Source organism: Saccostrea cucullata, unplaced genomic scaffold (genome assembly GCF_032062105.1).
Source record: "Saccostrea cucullata isolate Sc308-1 unplaced genomic scaffold, CSIRO_AGI_Scuc_v1 ctg74, whole genome shotgun sequence".
Taxonomy (NCBI): Eukaryota; Metazoa; Mollusca; class Bivalvia; order Ostreida; family Ostreidae; genus Saccostrea; species Saccostrea cuccullata.
Window position 1 is genome coordinate 641404 of NW_026934212.1, and position 23448 is coordinate 664851.

The 23448-nt window shown below is 34.3% G+C and overlaps 1 protein-coding gene across 1 annotated transcript in view; it reads right to left on the minus strand.

Annotated features, from left to right (window-relative positions):
• LOC134240161 (protein cycle-like) overlaps positions 1-23352 on the minus strand; it is a 65530-nt gene extending 42178 nt beyond the window's left edge. Inside the window, exons 1-2 of the mRNA XM_062722266.1 lie at positions 23243-23352; positions 3135-3270 (exon numbers count right to left, since the gene is read on the minus strand). Of these exons, the coding sequence (XP_062578250.1) occupies positions 3135-3220 (86 nt within the window). The 5' untranslated portion in view covers positions 3221-3270; positions 23243-23352. The remainder of the gene's footprint in view (positions 1-3134; positions 3271-23242) is intronic.
• Positions 23353-23448: the final 96 nt, after the last annotated feature.

Below are 23448 nucleotides of genomic sequence, written 5' to 3' on the forward strand. Positions count from 1 at the left end.
TCTGACAACAATACTGAAGCAAGTTCTGATTAAATAAGTCTTAAAGTTCATTGGGATTGATCTGTTCCAACATTTTTTAACCTGGTTATTCGTTTTGAAAATGTAGGTCAGATCCAGCATCCGAAGCAAGTTTTGATTGTTCATCCTTAGATCCATCATCCATGCAAGTTTGGTCCCGGTAGGTCTTATAGTTACTTGGGAATAACCTTGTCACTAATCTGGAAAATGTAGGTCAGATCCAGCATCTGAAGCAAGTCTGGTAGTGTCCATCCCTAGATGCATCTTCCATGCAAGTTTGATCCGGATAGGGCTTATAGTTACTTGGGAATGGACCTGCTCCAAAAACATTAACCTGGTCACTCATCTGGAAAAAGTAGGTCAGATCCAGCATCCAAAGCAAGTCTAGTAGTGTCCATCCCTAATTGCATCATCCACACAAGTTTGGTCCTGGAAGGGGTTATAGTTACTTGGGAATGGACCTGCTCCAAAAATTTTAACCTGGTCATTCATCTGTAAAATGTAGGTCAGATTCAGCATCCGAAGCAAGTCTGGTAGTGTCCATCCCTAGATGCATCATCCATGCAAGTTTGGTCCAGGTAGGGCTTATAGTTACTTGGGAATGGACCTGCTCCTAAAACTTAAACTGGGACGCTGACACCAACACTGACGCCGACGGTATAGCATACTGTAAACCAACTTTTATTCGCGACGACTTTATTTCGCGATTTAACAAGGGTAAACTAGATCGCGACGATTAATTTTCGCGATCAAGCTTTTTTGGATTTTTTTTATAGACAAATAACACTTTAAGGACCGATTCGCGGCGAGAAATATTCGCGATGACAAGGCTCTCGCGAATTTCGCGAAAATTTCTCGCACGTGAACAAAAGTTGGTATAGCATAAGCTCCTCTCGACTTCGTCGAGGTGAGCTAAAAAGAGGTTTCTGTAAGAATTTCAAGTCGAATGTAAACTTCGACCCGCCCCCCTTTAGTCATTTCTCAGATTGTTGAAGCAATAGATCGAGTTTGACGAGAGATTTTTAATATTTGCAAGTGTGATGCGCTCTTTTGGTTGCACTGTCCATAAGTTTAGAGCTTGAAAGACTGGTCACAGAAAGAATATGGTGGCAGGGAATTTATTTTACAGACTTTCAGACAAAAATGGAAGTGGAAGTGACCGAGAAGAAAAATTCAAGATGTTGCCCGATGTGTACCTTGTTTATAATTAGGTAAGGGGTATATTTTTTTATTAAAAGAAAAATAAGTAGCGTCAGGTGCCTGTGGGATTAAAGCAGTACATTGAAAATGTGACCTTATAATTTTACTTTGTTACCGGCCGCCAGGAGGCGGTCGGTTATATGATATGAAAGTTTGAAGTCTCTGTGCGTTTCTGCGGAGTAAAACAATTTAAATAAAAATATTTAACATTAATATAATAGTATATTAAAAAAAAAAATGTTTAACAAGAACGCACAATAAACATAAGATTAATTTTTTAAATAAAAAATGAAGTAAATATTTCATCCAATCCTGATTGAGAAACTTAGACATGTTTGATGTGCGGAGAAAATTAGGACGTGTTGGCATAGTCAAAGGAAAGACCGCGTTATGTATATTGCACAATTTTACTTTCTCCATTTAAACAGGATTTGTTGTACGTATTTATTTTAAAACGACGTGTACACATGTACAAATATAAAAATTTTCAAAAATATGGTTAAATGTTAATTCATCAAAACACCTAGCAGGCTATAGAATATTACAAAAATTCAATATAGTGCACGTTTTACAATGTGACAAACGCTTCAACTCAAAGAAACCGAAAGAGAAGAAATGTAGTGGCGGATCTAGAGAAAAGTTTTTTTCCTCCAAGAGAGAAAGGAGCCCCACATATTTGTTGCGTTTTTATTAGATTAAAACTACACTGCATATCTAGTTGTAGATTACATTAAACTTTAGTTTTAAACTTTTAATGTAAATGCCTCTTAATTATACAGGCCCACGGTTTGTTGCCAAGGACCAGGGGTACTTTGCTTATATATACATGTAATACAACATGCATTATATAATTAAGAAAATCATGCAATGTCGTGCACAAGCGTTTAATGTCACGAGGATATATATTAACAGATAAATATAAGATATTTTAAAACAGATCACCATTTCAGTCTTTAGTTGCTTCATAAAAGGAACAATTAATTGGTTTGCGGCCGATTTTTGACGCTTGCGTCAATATATGTTTCTTGTTTATAATTAATGTTTATAAATAATGATCTCTCCCCAGAAAGGATGTTTCTTTTACAGCTGAAAAAAAATCTGATTCAATGTCATTGAAATATTAATATTGGTTGACTATTTTTTTCAAAATTTACCTCTGAGTCAGTAATATCAGGCGGGGGCGAAAAGATTCAACAACATGCAGATTGATTCGAGTCAAAGTAATTTGTAATTTCTGTATACAAAAGATGCTTTCCAAATTTTGGTTTTTAAAAAGTTAAAATACAAAGAATATGCATATTTAATAGTATTATTTACAAAAATTCAATATAGACAAATTAGACAAACTTTCAATCATGAAGTGAGAGTCTAATGTATGCAGAGAAAAGCTGGAAACAGCTAGATTTGCAACTGAAGACAATATTGGAATCAAAAAGCAATCAATGCATGCAGAGCTGCCAATATTCTGAAATGACAAATAGTAAGGCGGGGTCAAGGGACCACCTAGGCCCCCTGCCACTGAAGATGTTTTGTAAATGGACATGCAATCAGAGGCATGTTTCCATTTTGTTTACTTTAAAATATTAACTTGAATGTGATCGGCCTTCTAAAACCGAAATGATGATACAAGCAACCGTTGTAAGAATTATGAATATATTATAATAGTAGAAACTATAGACTTCCAGCTATGAAAAATACCTGTGTTATAAACTTTGAACGAGAAAAACTGAAATCGGAAGAATATAGAGAGAAATCATAAGGCATATTTTAGACATTGATTTTGTACGCCTTACGCCAAAATGGTAAGGGTTGGCAGCTCTGTGCATGGTTTAATTTATATATATATTTTGCAGATATACATGTTGCCTCTAATTAAGACTTGATAGCTATTGTAACAGTCTCTCCAGAAAACTTACTCGACTGACATCCTTTTTTTCCGATGGTTGAAGTACGGTTCCACGACCCCGGGAAATTTGTCCACTCCCGGTAAGGAAGGATCCATCTGCCCACCTTGGTCCGGAGTTAAGAACAGATTGTCAAATAGGTTAAAATCTGAAATCAAAAAATTATATAAAAGTATGTGTACATGTATACACCGGTATATATAGATGTAAATAGACAGGCATGAAACCAACAAATAAACATTTGAGGGCTAAGCCCCAATTTATATCTATTTTTGTGAAAAATAAAAGGGGGGGAGCCAATTGTTGCATGAACATCTTGCCAAGCAACAATTAACAGAGAAACTAGAACAACCTGAAGTCTGTGACTAGACTGTAGCTCTTCTACAGTGTATTTACAATAAAGAGAGAAAAACAGCACTTGGATTTAAACTTAATTGGTAAACAAATAGAAATATGGTCAATCATGTAAGAATTATGGCCTTTGATAGTTAACTTATGTACAGGTTTGACATAAACCTAAGTCTTCTAAAGTTATGACTCTGAAAGTATCTCACCTGTGTTGGCATGACAAGAAACCAATTTTAGTGCTTATACATGATGTACATGTAACTTATTAATAAAGCTCTAAGACAACAGTACTTAATAGGTTCTCGATGTGGCCCTGACCTTTTGTCTACTAAATGTATACAGTCCTTAAATTCTGCTGTCTAATTCTGTACTTAGTTGGTCACTTTGACCCTTTCTGCTCTAATTATGACAAATGGATGTCACTTTCTTCATGTAAACTCATGCTTTAATTGTCTATCAAAAGGTCAATGATATGAACATCCATGGAGGTATATAATTAATGCATAACAAGATGAATAAGAAAATCAGTAAGATTTATCATGATATTTGTATGAATGAATCTTAGAAAAAAATTGTGCATTTAATAAGTCTATCAATACACTTCAAACACAACAATAGCCTATTATCAAAGAATAATTTTTTTTTATTTCAGGAAAAAAATATAAATATACATTTACTGAAATTGAGGGAAAATGAATTATTAAATTTAATTCTTGAAATTCTCCATGATCCTCTGTAAAAGTGTTAAAAATTCTGATTGACTTTTTAAATTAAGATATTTAATAATGTAGGCAAAATACTATAATCATTATGAAGGGCTAAAGCTTCAATTTAATTTTGGAGCACAGAAAGTGATGACAACTAGAGCCGAGCTTGTTGCAAAGCAACGAGTAGGTCTTCCGTCCTGTTTGATAGGAAGTAACTTATTTTTTAAAAGAAGAAAAATTACGTCTCTAATGATTTCAATCTTCCAAATCTATGTTGATAATTGCAAAAGTAAGCAATTTTTGCTACTTCCTGTTCGACCGGAAGTGACGTCGACGGACGGAAAATTAAGTTTTATACTTCCAGTGACAAATATTTCCCAAAAACGTGTCAAGAACGGCAAAAATATGCATTTTCTGACTACTTCCGGTTTGGCCGGAAGTGACGTCACAGGACGTATTTTGATGATCTCAATAGATTTTACTAAAGATTTTGAACAGTTTTGCTTCTTTGATGTTTGACAAATTCTTAAAAAAATACTTTTTGAGATATCTGGAAAAAACTTTTGGCCCCTCTAGATCCCCTAATTTAGGGGCCAGCCCTTTTTCAGAGATATCATTTGAAAGATCTTGTAATTCTGCACAAATTTTGTTCTATATGTTTTAAAAAAATATTTTTAGTTTAGAAGATAACAAGTAAAATATTTGTAAATTTTCGCTCTTTTATGCGTTCTAATTTTTTACCCCTATATAGCTCCATTTTGAATACAGAAATCTAAAAACAAAAACCTATGTGCACAACTTCAATCCTTCTATTATCTAAAATCAGTAGAATTTCTGTTCCAGCCTTTGTGGTCTCTGAGCCTTTATCTGGAAATGAAAGCCTAATAATTTTCGTTTAAAGGGAAATAACTCAAAACCGGAAGTGAATTTTTGAATTATTAGACAACATACTAATAGAGTTTAGTAACGTCTAAAAACTCTGAAAATTTGAGCAAAATCTATTGAGAAATGAGTGAGATATGAGGCTTCAAAGTTGGTGTCTAGGAAGTAGAAGAAAAAAAAAAAAGAATAATACACATGTAATCTTTACCAACAGAATCAGTAGAAGGTCTTCCGTTTCGTTAATCAGCACATCAGAACCAGTTTAATAAAGTGTTCTGTATTAACCTCATCCCTTACAGGATAATATGCAAGTAAAGGACGAGAAGACTGAACACCTTATTTTCAATTCTTCTACCAACTTTCCATGCTGTAAGTAAAGTGATAGACAGATCCACCAAATGAATTATCATATTACAGTGTTTTCCCTTTATTTTAAAGTAAAGGGTTAAAGATCGATTGTTACAGGCAAAGGGTAGATGTTAATGAAAAGAACTATGTTAACCTTACAAGAAATTTTGATTTCTAGGTGACATTTTTATCAGTCGAAGTGGTCATTTGGCCGTCAGCCGGTTCTTAGGGAAAACACTGATATTAGGTGGAAAATTCAAACAAAAATGCCTATAGGACTTGTGAATAAAAACATTTTTGTTGCAATCTTAAATGTGACATCTTCCCAAAGTGGAATATTTGGGTAATTACCTTCTCTATATCATAAATGGTGAAGCTATAATTATATCAGCATCCCCCCTCCTCTATCTCTCTCTAAAGTCACATAAGTAATCATTTTACACAATTACAGTCATGTCAATATGAAATTCAAAGATTTTGTAAGTAAATATTGTACGGATCAACACACAACATTATTGCAATTTGCTGGCTTACAGTATCAGTTTCAAAAGTGGGGAGATGGTCATAACTTTTTTGGGTTTTTTACACATCATAATATTACTTACAAATATTTTACCACATTACCATGATTTCACTATACCACAAGAAAAAGGTGAAAGGGGTGGTAAAGGGGAGCGGGATGTGTGTGTGTGGAGAACCACTGTCCCTCAATGAACATATTCAACTGTAAAAACTGGTTTAGAAAAAAAGGGAGGGGAGATTCCCATCTGATCTAAAAAGACACACTCTCATCCCTGAATAGGACCAAGGTCACATTTTAGCACAAGAATTGTTTGTGAAACACTTATCCTTCCCCTCCCCCATTCCCCCCCCCATCCCCCTCGGACCCCCCCACCACCCACATTAATTGAAATTTTTCCAAGTCCAAGGGGCATAATTCTGTCCAAAATGGATTGGTTTGTACCTAAAACAGAACTTGACCTAGATATTCTTATGATGAATTTGTATACCAAATTTCATTTCAGTATATTGTGCAATCCCTACAAAGAAAATGAATGGAAACTTAGTGTACCAACAGACCAACAAACAGCAGCAAAGCAATATGTCCATTTATTTTATTATACTGAATGTCTTTAGGACGTCAGCTATCTTTACGTTTATGTATAGAAAGCTTTCACACTCACCGGGTCACTAATCTCCTTAATGTTTGTTTGATACTCGAATTAGAGTCATTTATCATATAAATAATCGTCTGTCGTTTTCAAGTAAGCTATATCGGACGCACAAACATGCAATGACGTTTGTAGAATTCTACGACGTACACGCATAATTTTCACGCATGTGGCATTACCGTTGTGTTACCCGTTGTCACGTGTGTTGCTAAGGCAGATTGTTAACTGCGTCTAAACCAATCAGATTTTAGTATTTAACATGAAAGTATAATAATCACAAATACACTTATACCTGGGCAGCAAATGGTGTATCGTAATATTCAATATGTCAATCATCAAGGTCAAATCAAGGTTAACACACTCCTTACAAATTGGAAGCAACAAGCTTGTTTTGAACATTTTTAGCAGAACTACAAATGAGAGCATATTGTTGGCTCACTTAGCTCCTTTAACCAGTGTTTACAATGACATTATTTTGTTCAATATACAACTACTGTTCTCTAAGGCCATCTATAAAAAAAATTTTGTTTGTCCTCTCTCGACTGCCTAAAAAAGGTCCAATTTAAAACTTTTTTAATCTCCAAGAAACAACATTTTTATCATTATCTTTATTCCTAGATTTTGGACACTCCCAGTAAAACAGAAACTTTCAATCATAGATGTCTGACCTAATATGTTTTAAAGAATACACCATGATTGTTATAGGTAAGATTAAGAACGTGCATGGAACTTCATGCAACTGAGATTAATTTTTTTTTTATAATAAATAAAAATTGTGATTAACACGATTAAACAAAAACAGCAATGTGATCATGTCCAGAAAGTCAGTCTTACTCAAGTCTCTTTGTTTTTGTGTGTCAACTAGTCTAGAACATAAAGGGAGACTTGGAACTGGGCTTCCTCCAAGATCGTAATACATGACAGAGAGTCCTGTAGTAAGTACGATAAGAAGGCACTGGTTGTTTCTTTTTCAAGATTAAGCTTCACTATTACCATGTAAAATTTTACAATTGCTCGGTTACCATCAGAAATTATCATACTAACACAGATAATTATAGGTCCCTGGTACTAAAAAAGTAACCGATACCTTGTTCATCAGTTTATTGTGATTTCAATGCAAATCTCAGCAATAATTCTAGAATGATCTTTGTTAGATTATAAGCTTTATTGTTCCTTAAAATACCCAACCCAACCATTTTAGGATAAATAATTGAATGTTCATTTTAAAAAAAAATGTTTCAGGTAATAAAGTACATACAGTGTTGTCCAAATATTATAAAATTAAGAAAAATATGTTTCCCGGGGATAAAGTCCAAAGAGTCAGAAATATAGTTGGGATAAAAATAACAGAGATAATTTTTTAAAAAGTTTTACAATACCATAGACAATGCAAATCTATTTCAATTCCTGAAATCTACAATATATGTGTAAGACTTACTCATGGTTGACATGAATATTTCCCCCATCAAAGATCACAGAAACAAACTATTTTTACATAACACAACAGAAACGCAGCTTCTCTAAATGAAGAAATCAATTCCTAGTGAGCAGAATTCAGCAGGGGGTTTTAAGAAGCGTGATCTAGCTAGCGCTAAATCCTCACGGAGATAGATAGGTAAGTTACAGGTAACTCCTGATGACACCTGTCTGGTCAGTTTGTATAGGACAGCTCTCTCTCATGGCCTTCCACTTGTAGGTGGACTAACCTCTAAATAATCATTATCACTTTGCATGAACTTCTAATATGTTTCATGACACAGAAATGGTTTGTGACATTTAAATGTGTGCTGCAATTTGTTTTTCAATTTACTGTGAGATCACAAATTTTCGTGGTTTTTTGGGGTTTTTTTGTTTTTTTGTTTTCAAGGTAAGAAGATACTCAGTAATGTACTGTAAATGTACATAAATTGGCATGTTCAAAATTTACAGCAATCACTGGATATGGATCATGAAATAGTGCTATACACATCCATGCCATGTATTAATAAATCATTTTTTAGCGATATTCTAGAATTAGCGTATCGTTGTCCCACCAAAGCTGCTAAAATATGAGGCCCAGTTTTTTAAGTACACATACAGTATGTCCTCCAAAAAGAATTAATATTGTAATGAAGACAATGCTAACTCTTCTTCAACCATGTCATCAGTTTCCCACAAACCAATATTGTTTTCAAACCCTGAAAACTTGACCCCAAACAAATCAGTTTTTCTTTTTATAAAGTATCTAATCCCCAATATCTTGAATCCTTGGATAGCTCAAAGTTTTTTCTTGGTCCCATTGAGTTACAAATAATGATTGAGATTCGACTGTATCTGCTTAAAGAATTTCACATCGAAATGTTGAAATAGTGTGAAGAAAGTAAAATCATCTTAAATTTTCTGAACTCCATCCCTGCTTTGGCAAAAAATATTATATAAAAACTAGTTCTGTTAGGAAAAGTACTCACCCAATGCAGACTCCATGTTTCAGTAAAGATCAGCTGATAAAATTGTATTCACTTATATAACTTTTACAAAAGATGTCAGACTACCTTTATATTAATATTTGCATTCCAAAGTTTATAAGAGTTTTTTTTTTTTTTCAGAGAAAAGAATCAAGTCTTCAGCAAATCACTATCAAAATAAAATTCTCACAACATACTGTCGATTAATTTTATATGAACAGTCAGTAGACATCAGTCATATTGTAAAAAACTTCTCAGCAGACAGGTAAGAAAAAATCCTATACAAATTTCTATGCAGACACTTGGTTTTTTTGTTCAGTATAAGAAATTTTAGCCATAAAGTTTCCATTTTATATTGGAAATGTAGTCAGACGGCCTGGATCAGCTTATATAAAGGCCTTAAGTAACACCTCAGCAATGCTCAATATCCAACACGAGATATTTTACAGGATTTTAAGGGAGTATCAAAGGTAAGCTTCTATTTTCCATCATCCTGAATTAACTCTCCATTTACATCATCTGATTTTCACAGCTTTAATCAAAATACGTAATTACAGGTAAAACTATTAAATATATTTTGTATGTTGCAAGTCACAATGAAATTAAAACTTTGGCATTTTATTGATCAGTTTTATATAAAAAAAAAATTTATGGGAGTTTTATAATAATTCGATGAAAATACAAATTAATTAAAAACTAAAAAGTACATGTGCATTGTTTAAAAATCTACTTTACACAGAACACCAATGGAGAACAATATATTAACCCATGATATTGCACTAGTAATACTGTATATTAATACAGTAATAACAGTGTAATATTTACATTTATTATATAGCTAGTAAAAAGTCTCTAATGAAATACTACCAAAAATCCAGAGAATTTTAGCGTTCAATATCTTGACGTTTTATTGAACGCTAACTTTGTATGAATTACTTATATGAGTATGCCCGAAACATTCCGAATACGAGCATTCAATATCAACGCCCCATTGTAAACAAAAAAAAGTCATCTGTTCAAATTCTCAGAGCTAAATTAAAGAAAGAAAGTGGCATCTAGGTAAGATGTGTTTATTTTTCACACAAAAATGAAATTATTCATTAAAATATAGTACGTTTTAGACCCATTATAACCTAAATAAGCAAATCATATCGCTCCGTAGGGTCATCAGAATGATGCGATATTGAACGCTAATAGGACAGACATTAATTTGAATACCGATACTAAAAAATTATTAATTTGAGGTTTTTTAGCTGGAATAATTATTATAAACTAGAGCAAAGCTCGTTGCAAAGCAACAACTAGGTCTTCCTTCCTGTTTGACCGGAAGTAAATTTTTAAGGGAAAAAAGTAATGGCGTCCAAAAATGGTTTAAATCCTCCAAATTTATGTTAATTAGTGCAAAAGTGAGCCATTTTTGCTACTTCCGGTTTGACTGGAAGTGACATCGACGGATGGAAAATAAAGTTTTATTCTTCCAGTGACATATGCTACCCAAAAACTTGTCAAGAACGGAAAAATATGCATTTTTGACTACTTCTGGTTTGGCCGGAAGTGATGTCCTCGGACGTATTCTGACGACCCCAATAGATTTAGCTTGACGTTTTGAATTACTTTGCTTCTTTCATGTTTAAGAAATTCTCAATACTTAAAAAGATATCAGGAAAAAACTTCTGGCCCCTCTAGTTCCCTTATTTAAGGGGCCAGCCCTTTTTTCGAGATATCATTTGAAAGATCTTGAAATTCTACACTTCTTTTGTTCTATATGTATTAACAAAATACTTCCAGGTAAAAAGATATTGTAGAAAGGGTGTTAGAAATTTTGAAATTTGCGATATGACTTTTTTCGGGCCATAGCAAGCGCCGACGTGCGGCACTTGGTAAAAATGAACTTCCGTACAAATTTACATTCCTTGCTCTATCATCACTGAAAATCTCATGTTCCTGTGCTAAGTCTTTTCTAAGAAGTGCTGCAGACAAAATTACCCCCTAAAATCACTAAATCTCGAAAATTTCTAAACCGGAAGTGCAACATCAAAATAAAACAAGAGGCCCATGGGCCACATCGCTCACCTGAGCACTAAGGTAGGAAAAAGTAGAAAATGCTTTTTATTGTAAAGTTTAAATCCAAAATTTGTCCCATGACCAATCATGGATTTGCTATTTTTTAGAAAATGATATTTAAAGAATTTTCCTATATATATCTTTAAAAACTTTGGTCGGCCATTTTGGCCACGCCCTACCCCTGGGGGTCATGATTTGAACAAACTTGAATCTACACTACTTGAGCATGCTTCCATATAAATATGATGAATTATGGCTTTGTCATTCTTGAGAAGAAGATGTTTAAAGAATTTTCCTATATATTTCTATGTAAAACTTTGGGTGGAAATGTTTTGGCTATACCCCGGGGGTCATGATTTGAACAAACTTGAATCTACAACACCTGAGCATGCTTCCAAATAAATATGATGAATTATGGCTTTGTCATTCTTGGGAAGAAGATTTTTAAAGAATTTTCCTATATATTTCTATGTAAAACTTTGGTCGGCCATTTTGGCCCCGCCCTACACCGGGGGTCATGATTTGAACAAACTTGAATCTACACTACCTGAACATGCTTCCATATAAATATGATGAATTATGGCTTTGTCATTCTTGAGAAGAAGATTTTTAAAGAATTTTCCTATATATTTCTATGTAAAGGTTTGGTCGGCCATTTTGGCACCACCCTACCCCAGGGGGTCATGATTTGAACAAACTTGAATCTACAATACCTGAGCATGCTTCCATATAAATATGATGAAACATGGCTTTGTCATTCTTGGGAAGAAGATTTTTAAAGAATTTTCCTATATATATCTATGTAAAACTTTGGTCGGCCATTTTGGCCCTGTCCTACCCCGGGGGGTCATGATTTGAACAAACTTGAATCTACACTACCTGAGGATGATTCCACATGAGTTTCATCTTTCCTGGCCCAGTGGTTCTTGAGGAGAAGATTTTTCAAAATTTTTCCTATATCTGCCTTTGTAAAACTTTGATTGACCATATTGGCCCCACCCTACCCCAGGGGGTCATGATTTGAAGAAACTTGAGTCTACACCACCTGAAGATGATTCCACATGAGTTTCATTTTTCCTGACCCAGTGGTTCTTGAGAAGAAGATTTTAAAAGATTTTTCCTATATATTCCTATGTAAAACTTGGGTCGGCCATTTTGGCCCCACCCTTGCCCCGGGGGTCATGATTTGAACAAACTTGAATCTACAATACCTGAGGATGATTCCACATGAGTTTCATCTTTCCTGGCCCAGTGGTTCTTGAGGAGAAGATTTTTCAAAATTTTTCCTTTATCTTCCTTTGTAAAACTTTGATTGACCATATTGGCCCCACCCTACCCCCGGGGGTCATGATTTGAACAAATTTGAACCTACACTACCTGAAGATGATTCCACATGAGTTTCATCTTTCCTGGCCCAGTGGTTCTTGAGGAGAAGATTTTTCAAAATTTTTCCTATATATTCCTATGTAAAACTTTGATCGGCCATTTTGGCCCCAGCCTTCCCCCAGGGGTCATGATCTGAACAAACTTGAATCTACACTACCTGAAGATGATTCCACATGAGTTTCATCTTTCCTGGCCCAGTGGTTCTTGAGAAGAAGATTTTTAAAAATGCCATTAATTTTTTTCTAATTCATAATTATCTCCCCTTGGAAAAGGGCGTGGCCATTCATTTGAACAAACTTGAATCCCCTTTACCCAAGGATACTTTGTAGCAAGTTTGGTTGAAATTGGTCCAGTGGTTCTTGAGAAGAAGATGAAAATGTGAAAAGTTTACAACAACGACGACTACAACGACAATGACGACAACGACGACAAGGACAGACAACGGACAAATTTTGATCAGAAAAGCTCACTTGAGTCTTTGGCTCAGGTGAGCTAAAAAGTGGGAAAAAAAAACTAAGAATAACAGTAAGGTCTTCCGCTGAAGATGGAAGACCTTAATTATGTGGAAATGTTTTAGCCATATAATAAAGGAGTTATTGAACTTCGTGCATTTGAACAGCCAACTTGTGCCAATATTCACCAATATAAGTTCAATAACCCTATATTTGAGAATGATGGATGTGGATTTATAATAATATATTAATGCTACTCTCCTATATAACTCAGCCTTTTCTTCAAAAAAAGAAAATCAAGAGTTAGTTTCTTTACTTTATGATCAGTCTTACCTTTTGACCTCTCTAAGTAAGCTGACAAATGTATAATGTATAACCTTGGACAGAACTTACAGTGTACATTTATGGTAATATCTTGGACAGAACTTATTTTTATGTGGAAACCAAGTTCAAGAAAACCATGGACATAAATACTGTCTAGTAACAAAAAAAAACACACACACACACACTCAAAAACAAAGAGGCATAAAATCAGAATAAGGACATATGGAACAGACACATTTTTATTTTTTTTAAAAAAATGACAATTTGACTCACGTTTATGTAAGTAAAATGAAGAAGTATTTATACCACATTTTTTTAATCTTTCATTTAATTTAAAAGTTTTACGAAAGTTGGACTTGAAGTGACAAAAATTTAATTTTAAGTTATGAAGGAGGGTTGCTAAAAGGTACACTTTTAAACATCAAAGAAGGTTTACAATTTCTTAATTAATATTTTAGAAATTTATTATCTGCATCATTTGCAACAGAAACAGACCCCAAAATATATACCGTACCAATCCAGGCATCCATACATTTATTTTATCGCATGTCCTTAAGAAGTTACTATTATCATGGTTATAATATCAAAATACATATTCAGAACTTAAACCTTTTTTTTTCATTTCCATGGTAACAACAACAAATTGAAATAAAATTTAAGAACATGAGGAGATGGAAAATAATATTTTAAGATAAAGAAACTTTTTGGTTTCTCTGACATTCAAGGAATAGCTGAGATGATGGGCAGTAAAAATAGAAAAAATAAATTTCATATAACATCTGTTTGAACTTTCTATTATACATTTATTGCATGATAGTGAGGGAAATATGAAGACTTATTCAGCCAAGACAAATCATATTCCCCGAGGGCTTCGCCCGAGGGGAATATGATATATCTTGGCTGAATAAGTCTGCATGTTTCCCGAACATTCATGCAATGAATTGTTTATTATACCGAAACAAGCAAAACCTTTGAAATAAACATAAACTTTCAAATTCGGCACCGCTCTCAAATTCACTTTCATTTTTTACGTAAAGTTACTATAAAACCCTTTGTTCAACACATCATCATCAATTTTGTGACGTAAACCAGGCTATTGTGACGTCTACTACTCTTGGGAGTTTTTGTTCAACGAACGAGAACTAGAACGGCCGGTGTAGCATAATATTTTGATACCGCGATATATTGAACCCGGGTTCAAAATATCGCATAATATTTTGAACCCGGGTTCACTTTTTCGCTGCGATATATTGAACCCCCTTATAAAATATTGAACCCCTACATTTTTCATTTCAGAGATAGGGGGTTCGAAATATTATGGCCATAAAATATTGAGTCCCCGACCCTTTTAATTTATAAGGGAGGGGGTTCAAAATATTATGGCCATAAAATATTGAGTCCCCCTGCCCATTTAATTCTACAGGGAGGGGGGTTCGAAATATTATGGCCATAAAATATCGAGTCCCCCTGCCCATTTAATTTTACAGGGAGGGGGGTTCAAAATATTATGGCCATAAAATAAAAAGTCCCCCTGCCCCTTTAATTTATAATATCAAAATATTATGGCCATAATATAAATGGGTAGGGGACTTGATATTTAATGGCCATAATATTTTGAACCCCCCTCCCTGTAAAATTAAATGGGTAGGGGACTTGATATTTTATAGCCATAATATTTTGACCCCCCCCTCCCTGTAAAATTAAATTGGTAGAGGACTCGATATTTTATGGCCATAATATTTTGAACCCCCTACCTTTTAAATCAAATGGGTAGGGACTCAATATTTTATGGCCATAATATTTTGAACCCCCCTCCATGTAAATTTAAATGGGCTTAAAATTTTATGGCCATAATATTTTGAACCCCCTACCTCTGAAATTAAAAGGACAGGGGACATCAATATTTTATGGCCATCATATTTTGAACCCCGGGTTCAATATTTTATAGGGGGGTTCCTTAAATATCATCGAGCGATATTTAAACCCGGGTTCAAAATATCGCGGGGTTCAATATATTATATGACACCGGGAAATATGAAGTTTTACGGCCCGATCACGTGATAACCTAGAACCAATCAAGATAACGCGTTGTGTAGAATATTTATAATGAGGTATAATAATGCTAATTATTGAAATTTTGAAAAATTCTTTTAGCGTTAAAGCACAATTAACAGTTAAACCATAAACGATTCTAACAAAGAAGACAAAATGTTATGTGAAACATTCAAAATATATGTACATGTTATATGTTGCCAGAGTTCATTTGAAGTGATATATTATAAAACTCAATTAAGTTTTAATGCACATTCTTTAAATTCAATGACAGTGACAATTTCTTTTCATAGCATCATTAAAAAAATGCCCTATTTAGGCAAAATGTGAAAATGCTATCCCGAGAAAACTCTTGTTGGCTGAGGCATAGCTGAGATAGACTGAACAAAGACTGACTCTATCATCACTGCACTTTTTGTATTCACTAATATGAAAGTTAAATCATGTTATTGTAACACCAACAAAGCATATAAATCCCTTTTCCTTTTTAAACAATTGATAGTCATTTAAATATCATCATTCATGTAAAAACTGAAGATTAGATACAGTGTTCAAACAAATTGATTTCATAAGAGTTATAAAGATATCATCAACATTCAACAGGGCCAGAGAGACCCCTGAAAACATCAGAGGTGGGATCAGGTGCCTAAAAGGACTAAGCATACTCTTTAGAGCAGTCTCCTCCACGGTGAGCCCTAGGAGTGAAACGGTTCACCGCAGTATCAATTCACCGCAGTATTTTTTCTCGGTTTGATACACAGTACAAAATCTCTATTTTCGGTTCCGTTTTCGTTTTTTCGGCCAGGATCGTTATTCAGTTGGGTTTGGCATAAGGTATAAATATTATATTCCTCCGTAAAATTTAAGTTCAAAGATGTAAATTTTTGTGGACTTTTAGTTTGTAAAATAGACTTTAAAAGTCAAATCAATTGAATTGATTTCCTTTATCCATTTTGCACATAAATTCTTTGACTAGATTAAGTATAAGGAAGCATAAAACAATGGTTGAATTTGTTTCATTCTATCAAAATGTATCGTATCAAAAATAACCGAACCGAGACCAAATTTTACGATACGTATCAAACCATGAATGAGTAGGGCTGAAACGATTCACCGAAATATCGATATTGTTTGATATAAGCACAGGCACCTGACGTTACTTATTTTCCTTTTAATAAAAAAATATACACATACCGAATAATAAACAAGGTACCCATCGAAACCCGCCATCTTGGATTTTCGAAGTAGGTCATCACTTGTATTTTCGTCTAAAACTCCATCAAATAAATTCCCTGCAACCATATTCTTTCTGTAGCCAGTCTTTCGAGGTCTAAACTTACGGACACTGCAGCCAGGAAGGTGCATTACACTTGCAAATATTGAAAATCCCTCGTCAAACTCGACCTACTGCTTCAACATTCCGAGAAATCGCCAAAATATGAAGTTTACATACGACTTGAAATTCTTAGGGAAAGCCCTTTTTTGATTGGTCAATATATTTGTGCAATTTATTTTTAAAAATAACCGGCGAAAGTTAGTACTTATTCCAAAAACAATATTTCAGACAATAATACAACGTAATAGACATGTAAGAACATTCTTTTTATTTCTCTCAAAATAATTTCGATATATCTTGATTAATAAAGCGATTATATTTTGTAAATGTCGAAGATCGGCCTGATCATGCTAGCTGATCAATGAACATTTTCGAGACAAATCGAGTTGGTTGTAAGGCCCTACTTACATGCACTAAATATAATTAATAACACTGTCATTATTGATGCCCTGATTGAGCGCTATCCGTGCAGAAGATTGACTTTATAAGTATGTACGCACGTGTGTGGGGGGGGGGGGGTCCACACTAAAATTATCCCAGGGAATGTTGAGATCTGCAATTTTATGTATTGCAATAAAGTAGTGACATGGCGACATTTTTACTTTTTTCTTGGTGACAGATTATACATATACATGTCGCATAGGCTTATATTTGATTTCATTACATATCCTTTTTTCAGTGTGATCCTTCTCCTTTTTCAATTAAGCATATGCCATGTATATATGTATACATATATATAACTGGATGGTTTGCAGTCTATTGTTTTTTGAAAACGATTCAATTAACTCTAGATGATTTGTTATTGATTTTTTTTTAAGCACCCCCCCCCCCCCCTCTCTTTTATTCAAAATTAAAACGCAACGACCTGTATAGATTAATATAGTATATTTTACAGGTATATTTATAAGAAGTGTTTTATTTTTCCCATTTTGCATTTTTTTCATTTCTATAATCGAAATATTCATAAAAATTTCAAAGTAATTATGACACCCCGCTTTAGATCCACCACAAAACTGACAAATACGGAATTCCCATTAGCATATTGATGTAAACTTCCGGCCCCCTTTTGGCGATTTCTCGGAATGTTGAAGCAGTAGGTCGAGTTTGACGAGGGATTTTCAATATTTGCAAGTGTAATGCGCCTTCCTGGCTGCAGTGTCCGTAAGTTTAGACCTCAAAAGACTGGCTACAGAAAGAATATGGTTGCAGGGAATTTATTTGACGGAGTTTCAGACGAAAATACAAGTGATGTCCTACCTCGAAAATCCAAGATGGCGGGTTTCGATGGGTACCTTGTTTATTATTCGGTATGTGTATATTTTTTTTATTAAAAGAAAAATAAGTAACGTCAGGTGCCTGTGGATATAAGTGCTCGGTTCAATGTTCGATTCACCATCTCGATTTTCGGTTCAATACGTTTTTATAATCGGGTTTGGTTAACTCTTTGAAATAGATCGGGTTCGACCTTATTTTAACAGTTTGACACACACGAGGGAGAAAATTGGGACGGTCAAGTTTTAGAGTAGGCTGCCTCTGCTATTATCTATACGAATAAAGTATTCTTAATCAACAGAACCACAAGTATCAGAGATGTGCAATTAACAAATTAGTAAATTCGGGCTAGTAAGAATTATAACTACGCATGTAATACATGAAAAGTGCAACCGGTATTTTACTCATTTTTTGTTATCAAATTCCCAATCAGTGAATATTTTTCCAAGCAGCATGCTCCTACTGTCAATAAATCTCCATAATTTTCTCCATTTTGCAGTACCTCCGGACTTATTTACTTCCAAAAACGATCGTTTTTTTCCTAATCCGAATTTCCTCCATTCCTCCGTTTATTATAAATATATGCAGATATCTCATTAAATTATTTACGATCACTCAATCAACTGAAAGATCAGTGTGATTCACATGAAATATATTTCTAGTGTATTTAAGGATTTAATATGAAAACAAAATGAATTTATTTTCATTCTAACTGAGCTAGTGCAAAATAATCAGAAAAGCAAAGATCTTCAGATAATTTTTTTAAATTCATTTTTATTTTCTGTCATAATCATTAATTTTATATGATTTAATTTTAATAGTGAGAATAAAATTTTAATTTTCAAAAGAATGACCTTAGTACCCTGACTTTTTCAATGATTAATTTTTTTTCAACATTAGTTTTATTTAAATTTTTGTCCCTATATTTGGGCTAGTAACTGTTTACTTGGGGCTGGTAACTTTATTGCTGCCACTAGCCCGCGGGGTAGAACTTGAATTTTTAAATTGCATACCCCTGGTAGTATATTTCTATTGTATCACCTCCTTTTACTCTTTTTTTTTTTGAAATCTGAATACGTTTTCTTGAACCTTATGAATAGTTTCATTCTTAAATTGTATCGTTTTGAAAAAATTGAATTGTGACACAACTATTGCAATACGTATCGTATCGTGGAGGGGGCGTTTCGTTTCAGCCCTATGAACGAGGCATATCGTTTCACCCCTAGTGAGCCCTTTGTATTGATGAGGTGAACAGAGTAATCCCTAGTCAATATGGTATCTATACAATGGACTAGCTCATGTAGTTTTGCATTTATGTTATCACTCCTGTCAACGCACGATTGGCAACGCTGATGCGATCGGCAACATCGATAGTTAAAATCAACTACATGAGGAAGATGAGGTTAAATAAAACAGAATTCTTTTCCTATTTCCTCGCGATTTTCCTTCAACATTTCTGACTTTTTAGATGCAACTAGACATGTTTAACACCATGAAAGTCCTCTACATTAAAAATCACCATATATTATGTTAAAGATATATATGCCGTATTAGTGTTTTATTGTTAAAGAAATAAATATATGTGGTGTCTCATCAAGTTACATAAGTTATGTAATTTCTGCAATTAAGACAATTCCACTCCATCACTTTCAAAAGTTATGAAATATTATTTTGTAAAAATTATTTTCTCTCCGAATCGGATATTAAACCGCCTCTTATTGAAATATTCATGAACACGTGGTCTCGCATGCTCACAGCAAACAATGGTCCAATCTCGTGAATGAACCGAAAAGCATGATGGTCTACTACGTTTTCACTACAAACACGTGGGTTAGGGAATTGTACGGTGCGAGTTCAATTGACGGCTGGAAAGCCAATTTACATTTCTTAAAAAACCTGTTTTAGAAAAATAGGTAGAATAGTTACTAATTGAGAATTCCCATGCTCACATAAACAAACAAATGCAGTTTTTCATGTTAGCATACTGACCTATATGTTTCGAAGTTGTACACATTGTAAACATTGTCAATACGTGAGCACACCTCAGAGTTAGTTGCTTTTTGTACCGAGGAATATATAGTCACGTGAAATTGTCTTTTCACTGTCAGTAGAGCACGGGGAAATTGTAAACAAACGGACCTGTACAATAGAATGGGGAAACTCCTATTTTTATCATTGTTCATTTGTATATTGCAAATGTTAGCATGGGATTTGTAGATGATAATGTACATAATGCATTTAGCGTGTAAATGCTTGGGAAATGTACCACGTCTTTCTGCGAGCTATTTAAAAAAAAAGCTAGCCTGTTCGAAAAACACATGAAGTATTTATGTACTGAGAGTGTAGTAACCCATAAATGCATTAAATACAACTCATTGAGCTGATTGGTCGATTTGTCAGTCTTGATGGTTCCTCGCTGAACAGACGTCACAAAAAATAGTTTCCTCGACCTGATGATTCTGTGACAGGTACAATAGAGCCCTAAGTCCTGAACTGACACTTCTGGTTAATGTGGGGGGATGTCTAACAGATACAACAGAACCCTAAGTCCTTAGCTGAAGCCTCTGGTTAGCTTCTGGATAATGTGTGTGTGTGTGTGTGGGGGGGGGGGGATGACTAACAGATACAACAGAACCCTAAGTCCTGAACTGAAGCTTCTGTCAATGTGTGGGAATGTCTTACGAGTCATCATCTTCTGATAAACTCACAGACCTAAAATTATATCTAAGTCAACATATAAGAAGTTTATAAGCTTTAAAATCCTTCAGCATAAACTAGAAATTTAAATTGACTCTGAGGTCAAAAGTCTAGGTCATATTTGACTCTGAGGTCAAAGGTCTAGAACAAATATAGGAGATGATGTTATTATAAAGAATAATATATGTTATACAGGTGACTCTCAATGGCTGACACGATCTCTGAAGTCATCTCTGTGTGTGTGTCTGTCCCGTTTTTTCCCTCTATATAACTAAGCAAATTTACTCCTGATCTCTCGAACTTCCATCTCTCGAAGTTCTCTATCTCTCGAACCAAAACCTGGGTCCCGTTACGCATATTTCATTGAATTTTACTCTCTATCTCTCGAAGTTGATTGCGCGTGTATACACGCCAATCAAGCGTAAAATTGATGCAGACTGGACTTACCTGGAAACCGTGAAGGCCTTGGGCTGGCATGGAGGTGTTAATTGGGTGTTTACATAGATGACACTACACCTGTGGGTTGTGTGTGTTGTAATTGGTTATTATTCACGGGGTAAATTAAAAACAAATTCACAACTTATTTTGAATTGAAACCGAGACGATAATTATTTTTAAATTAATTTATAGATGTTCGTTTTAGTAAGTTCTCATAGACTATGAACTTTCATTTTGATTATATAGAGTCTACATAATCCCAGTATGGGAAATATTACACAAGAAATTCTTTTCTCAAGGACAGAATACCGATTAAGAAAAATCTGGTGAACACTGGTGAAGGACCCGATCAAGCCGCGGAATAGCCAAACCTACAATTGCTATTCGGGTTTCATGTAATCATGAAATAGGAACAAATAAATATTGAATCTTTAGGAATTCGTTTTATTTATTTGAAATACAATCATTGTTGTTGAAATCAAGTAAATCACCTGTAAAATACGATTGAAGACGTGCAATATGACATTATTAACATATACTTCCGGTATCTGTAAAAGTAGAACTTCGATGATCGGAACTGAAAATTCCGGAGACCCCTCCATCTCTCGAACTTTTCTCGCGGTCCCTTGAACTTCGAGAGATTGAGAGTCACCTGTATATTAGTCTTATCATGCTTATTAGTAGCAATGAGTGATAGTTTCATCATCCAAATGCAATAATGTTTTGAGGTAAAATTTTTAGTTATGGTGTTTGCAGTCCATTCCTGGAAAATTAATATCATCAGAAAGTTGAATTTAGACAAAAAAAGAGTTATTCAAAGATTATTTACGATACTTTAGGCTGAAATTAAGCAAATTAAAACTGAAAGCAAACAACAAAACACTTAGTCCGAACTATCTGACGTTTTCCAGGCTTTTTTACGATTTTGATATTTTACGTGCCAGGAAAACGTCAGAACCGGCGCCAACCGGAGGCGGCATTCTCGAGTTGATTTTAAATGCTTGCAAGCCAAATTAAATTTCAAAGTCAAAACTTTTCAATAGTACAGTACTTAACAATATTGTTTTTACGATTCATTTATAATATATACAATCCGTTGAAAAGATTTTTATCACACTTTCAAGATCTGTCTTCATTTCTTTCCCTTTTAAAGCTTGCAAGTCCTGTAACTAAATGTGGAGTGATATTTTCTTTCCATGGATATTGGTGAGTACTAGAGGTATTGTGCTTTTGATTAATTCTGATTTCCGCATTTAGTTCGGTTCGCAAGTATTAAAAATGAACTCCAGTTGGAGACAGTGAAATTTCCAGTTTTCGTAATGGCGCCGGTTCTGACGTTTTCCTGGCACATAAAATATCAAAATCGTTAAAAAGCCTGGAAACGTCAGATATTTCGGACTACAAGACACTACGTAACAACTAAGCTGTATAATATCAGAAACCTTTTATGTGGCTTTCTAGAAAATTCTCCCATTTAATAGGCCTAATGAAGCACCTTTTGAATAAAATCTAGGAACATCAAAAAGTCTTTGCAAATGCAATCTTGCAGTGTACAATCAGAGACATAAATAACCAAACAACCTTAAAATATTTTTTATGTATCTGGTACATTTCTGCTTAATTCATAAAATATTTCACAATGTAGAACAGATAGTAGATACATGACTATATATGTAAGAAGTAGACTAACTCCAGTGCCTTCCCCCACTGTGACAGCTGGGAGTGAGGAAGTATTTATAAAATCATACCTGAAGAACAGGTACTGATGTTGTCCTGAAAATCACGCTTAGCATTCATGTTACTATTACAGATCCGGTATTCCTCTATGTTTACACTACACTAACACAGCTGAACGCTGCTGAAGGAGTTAACGAAATATTGTCACATTACTCAATCTTTACGTAATTAAATAGATTTTCTGGTTATATAACAAAAAAAAATCCGAAATAGATAAGATGTTAAACAGTAGAAATGTAAATTATTGAATATTGACATAGTTGTGAAAAACAAACTGTCAACTGTGTGTTTCCATCGGCCATGTTCATATACCTGGCCGACCAAAACGAAGAGGCCATGTTAGCCAGTGCACTGGTCAGTTCAGATCTCGTGACTTTTGCAGCGAAGAGCGAAAGGGGCAGAATAATGTGCAGTCATTTGACAATTATATCGTTCATTAAATTATAATCTATGAATATTACCTAAACATTGTTCATCTTTTTCGGAATGTATCCACTTTTCTTTAGCATAGTAATACCATCAACAATACCGTACTCTAGCGACCTTGACCGCACGTGTGGAAATCCTCGGGTGTTATCATCGCCGCAATGTAAAACATTACTGATAAAGTTATATTATTGATATCGATTACCAGTAGTTAAACCACTTCACAATATATGATATTATA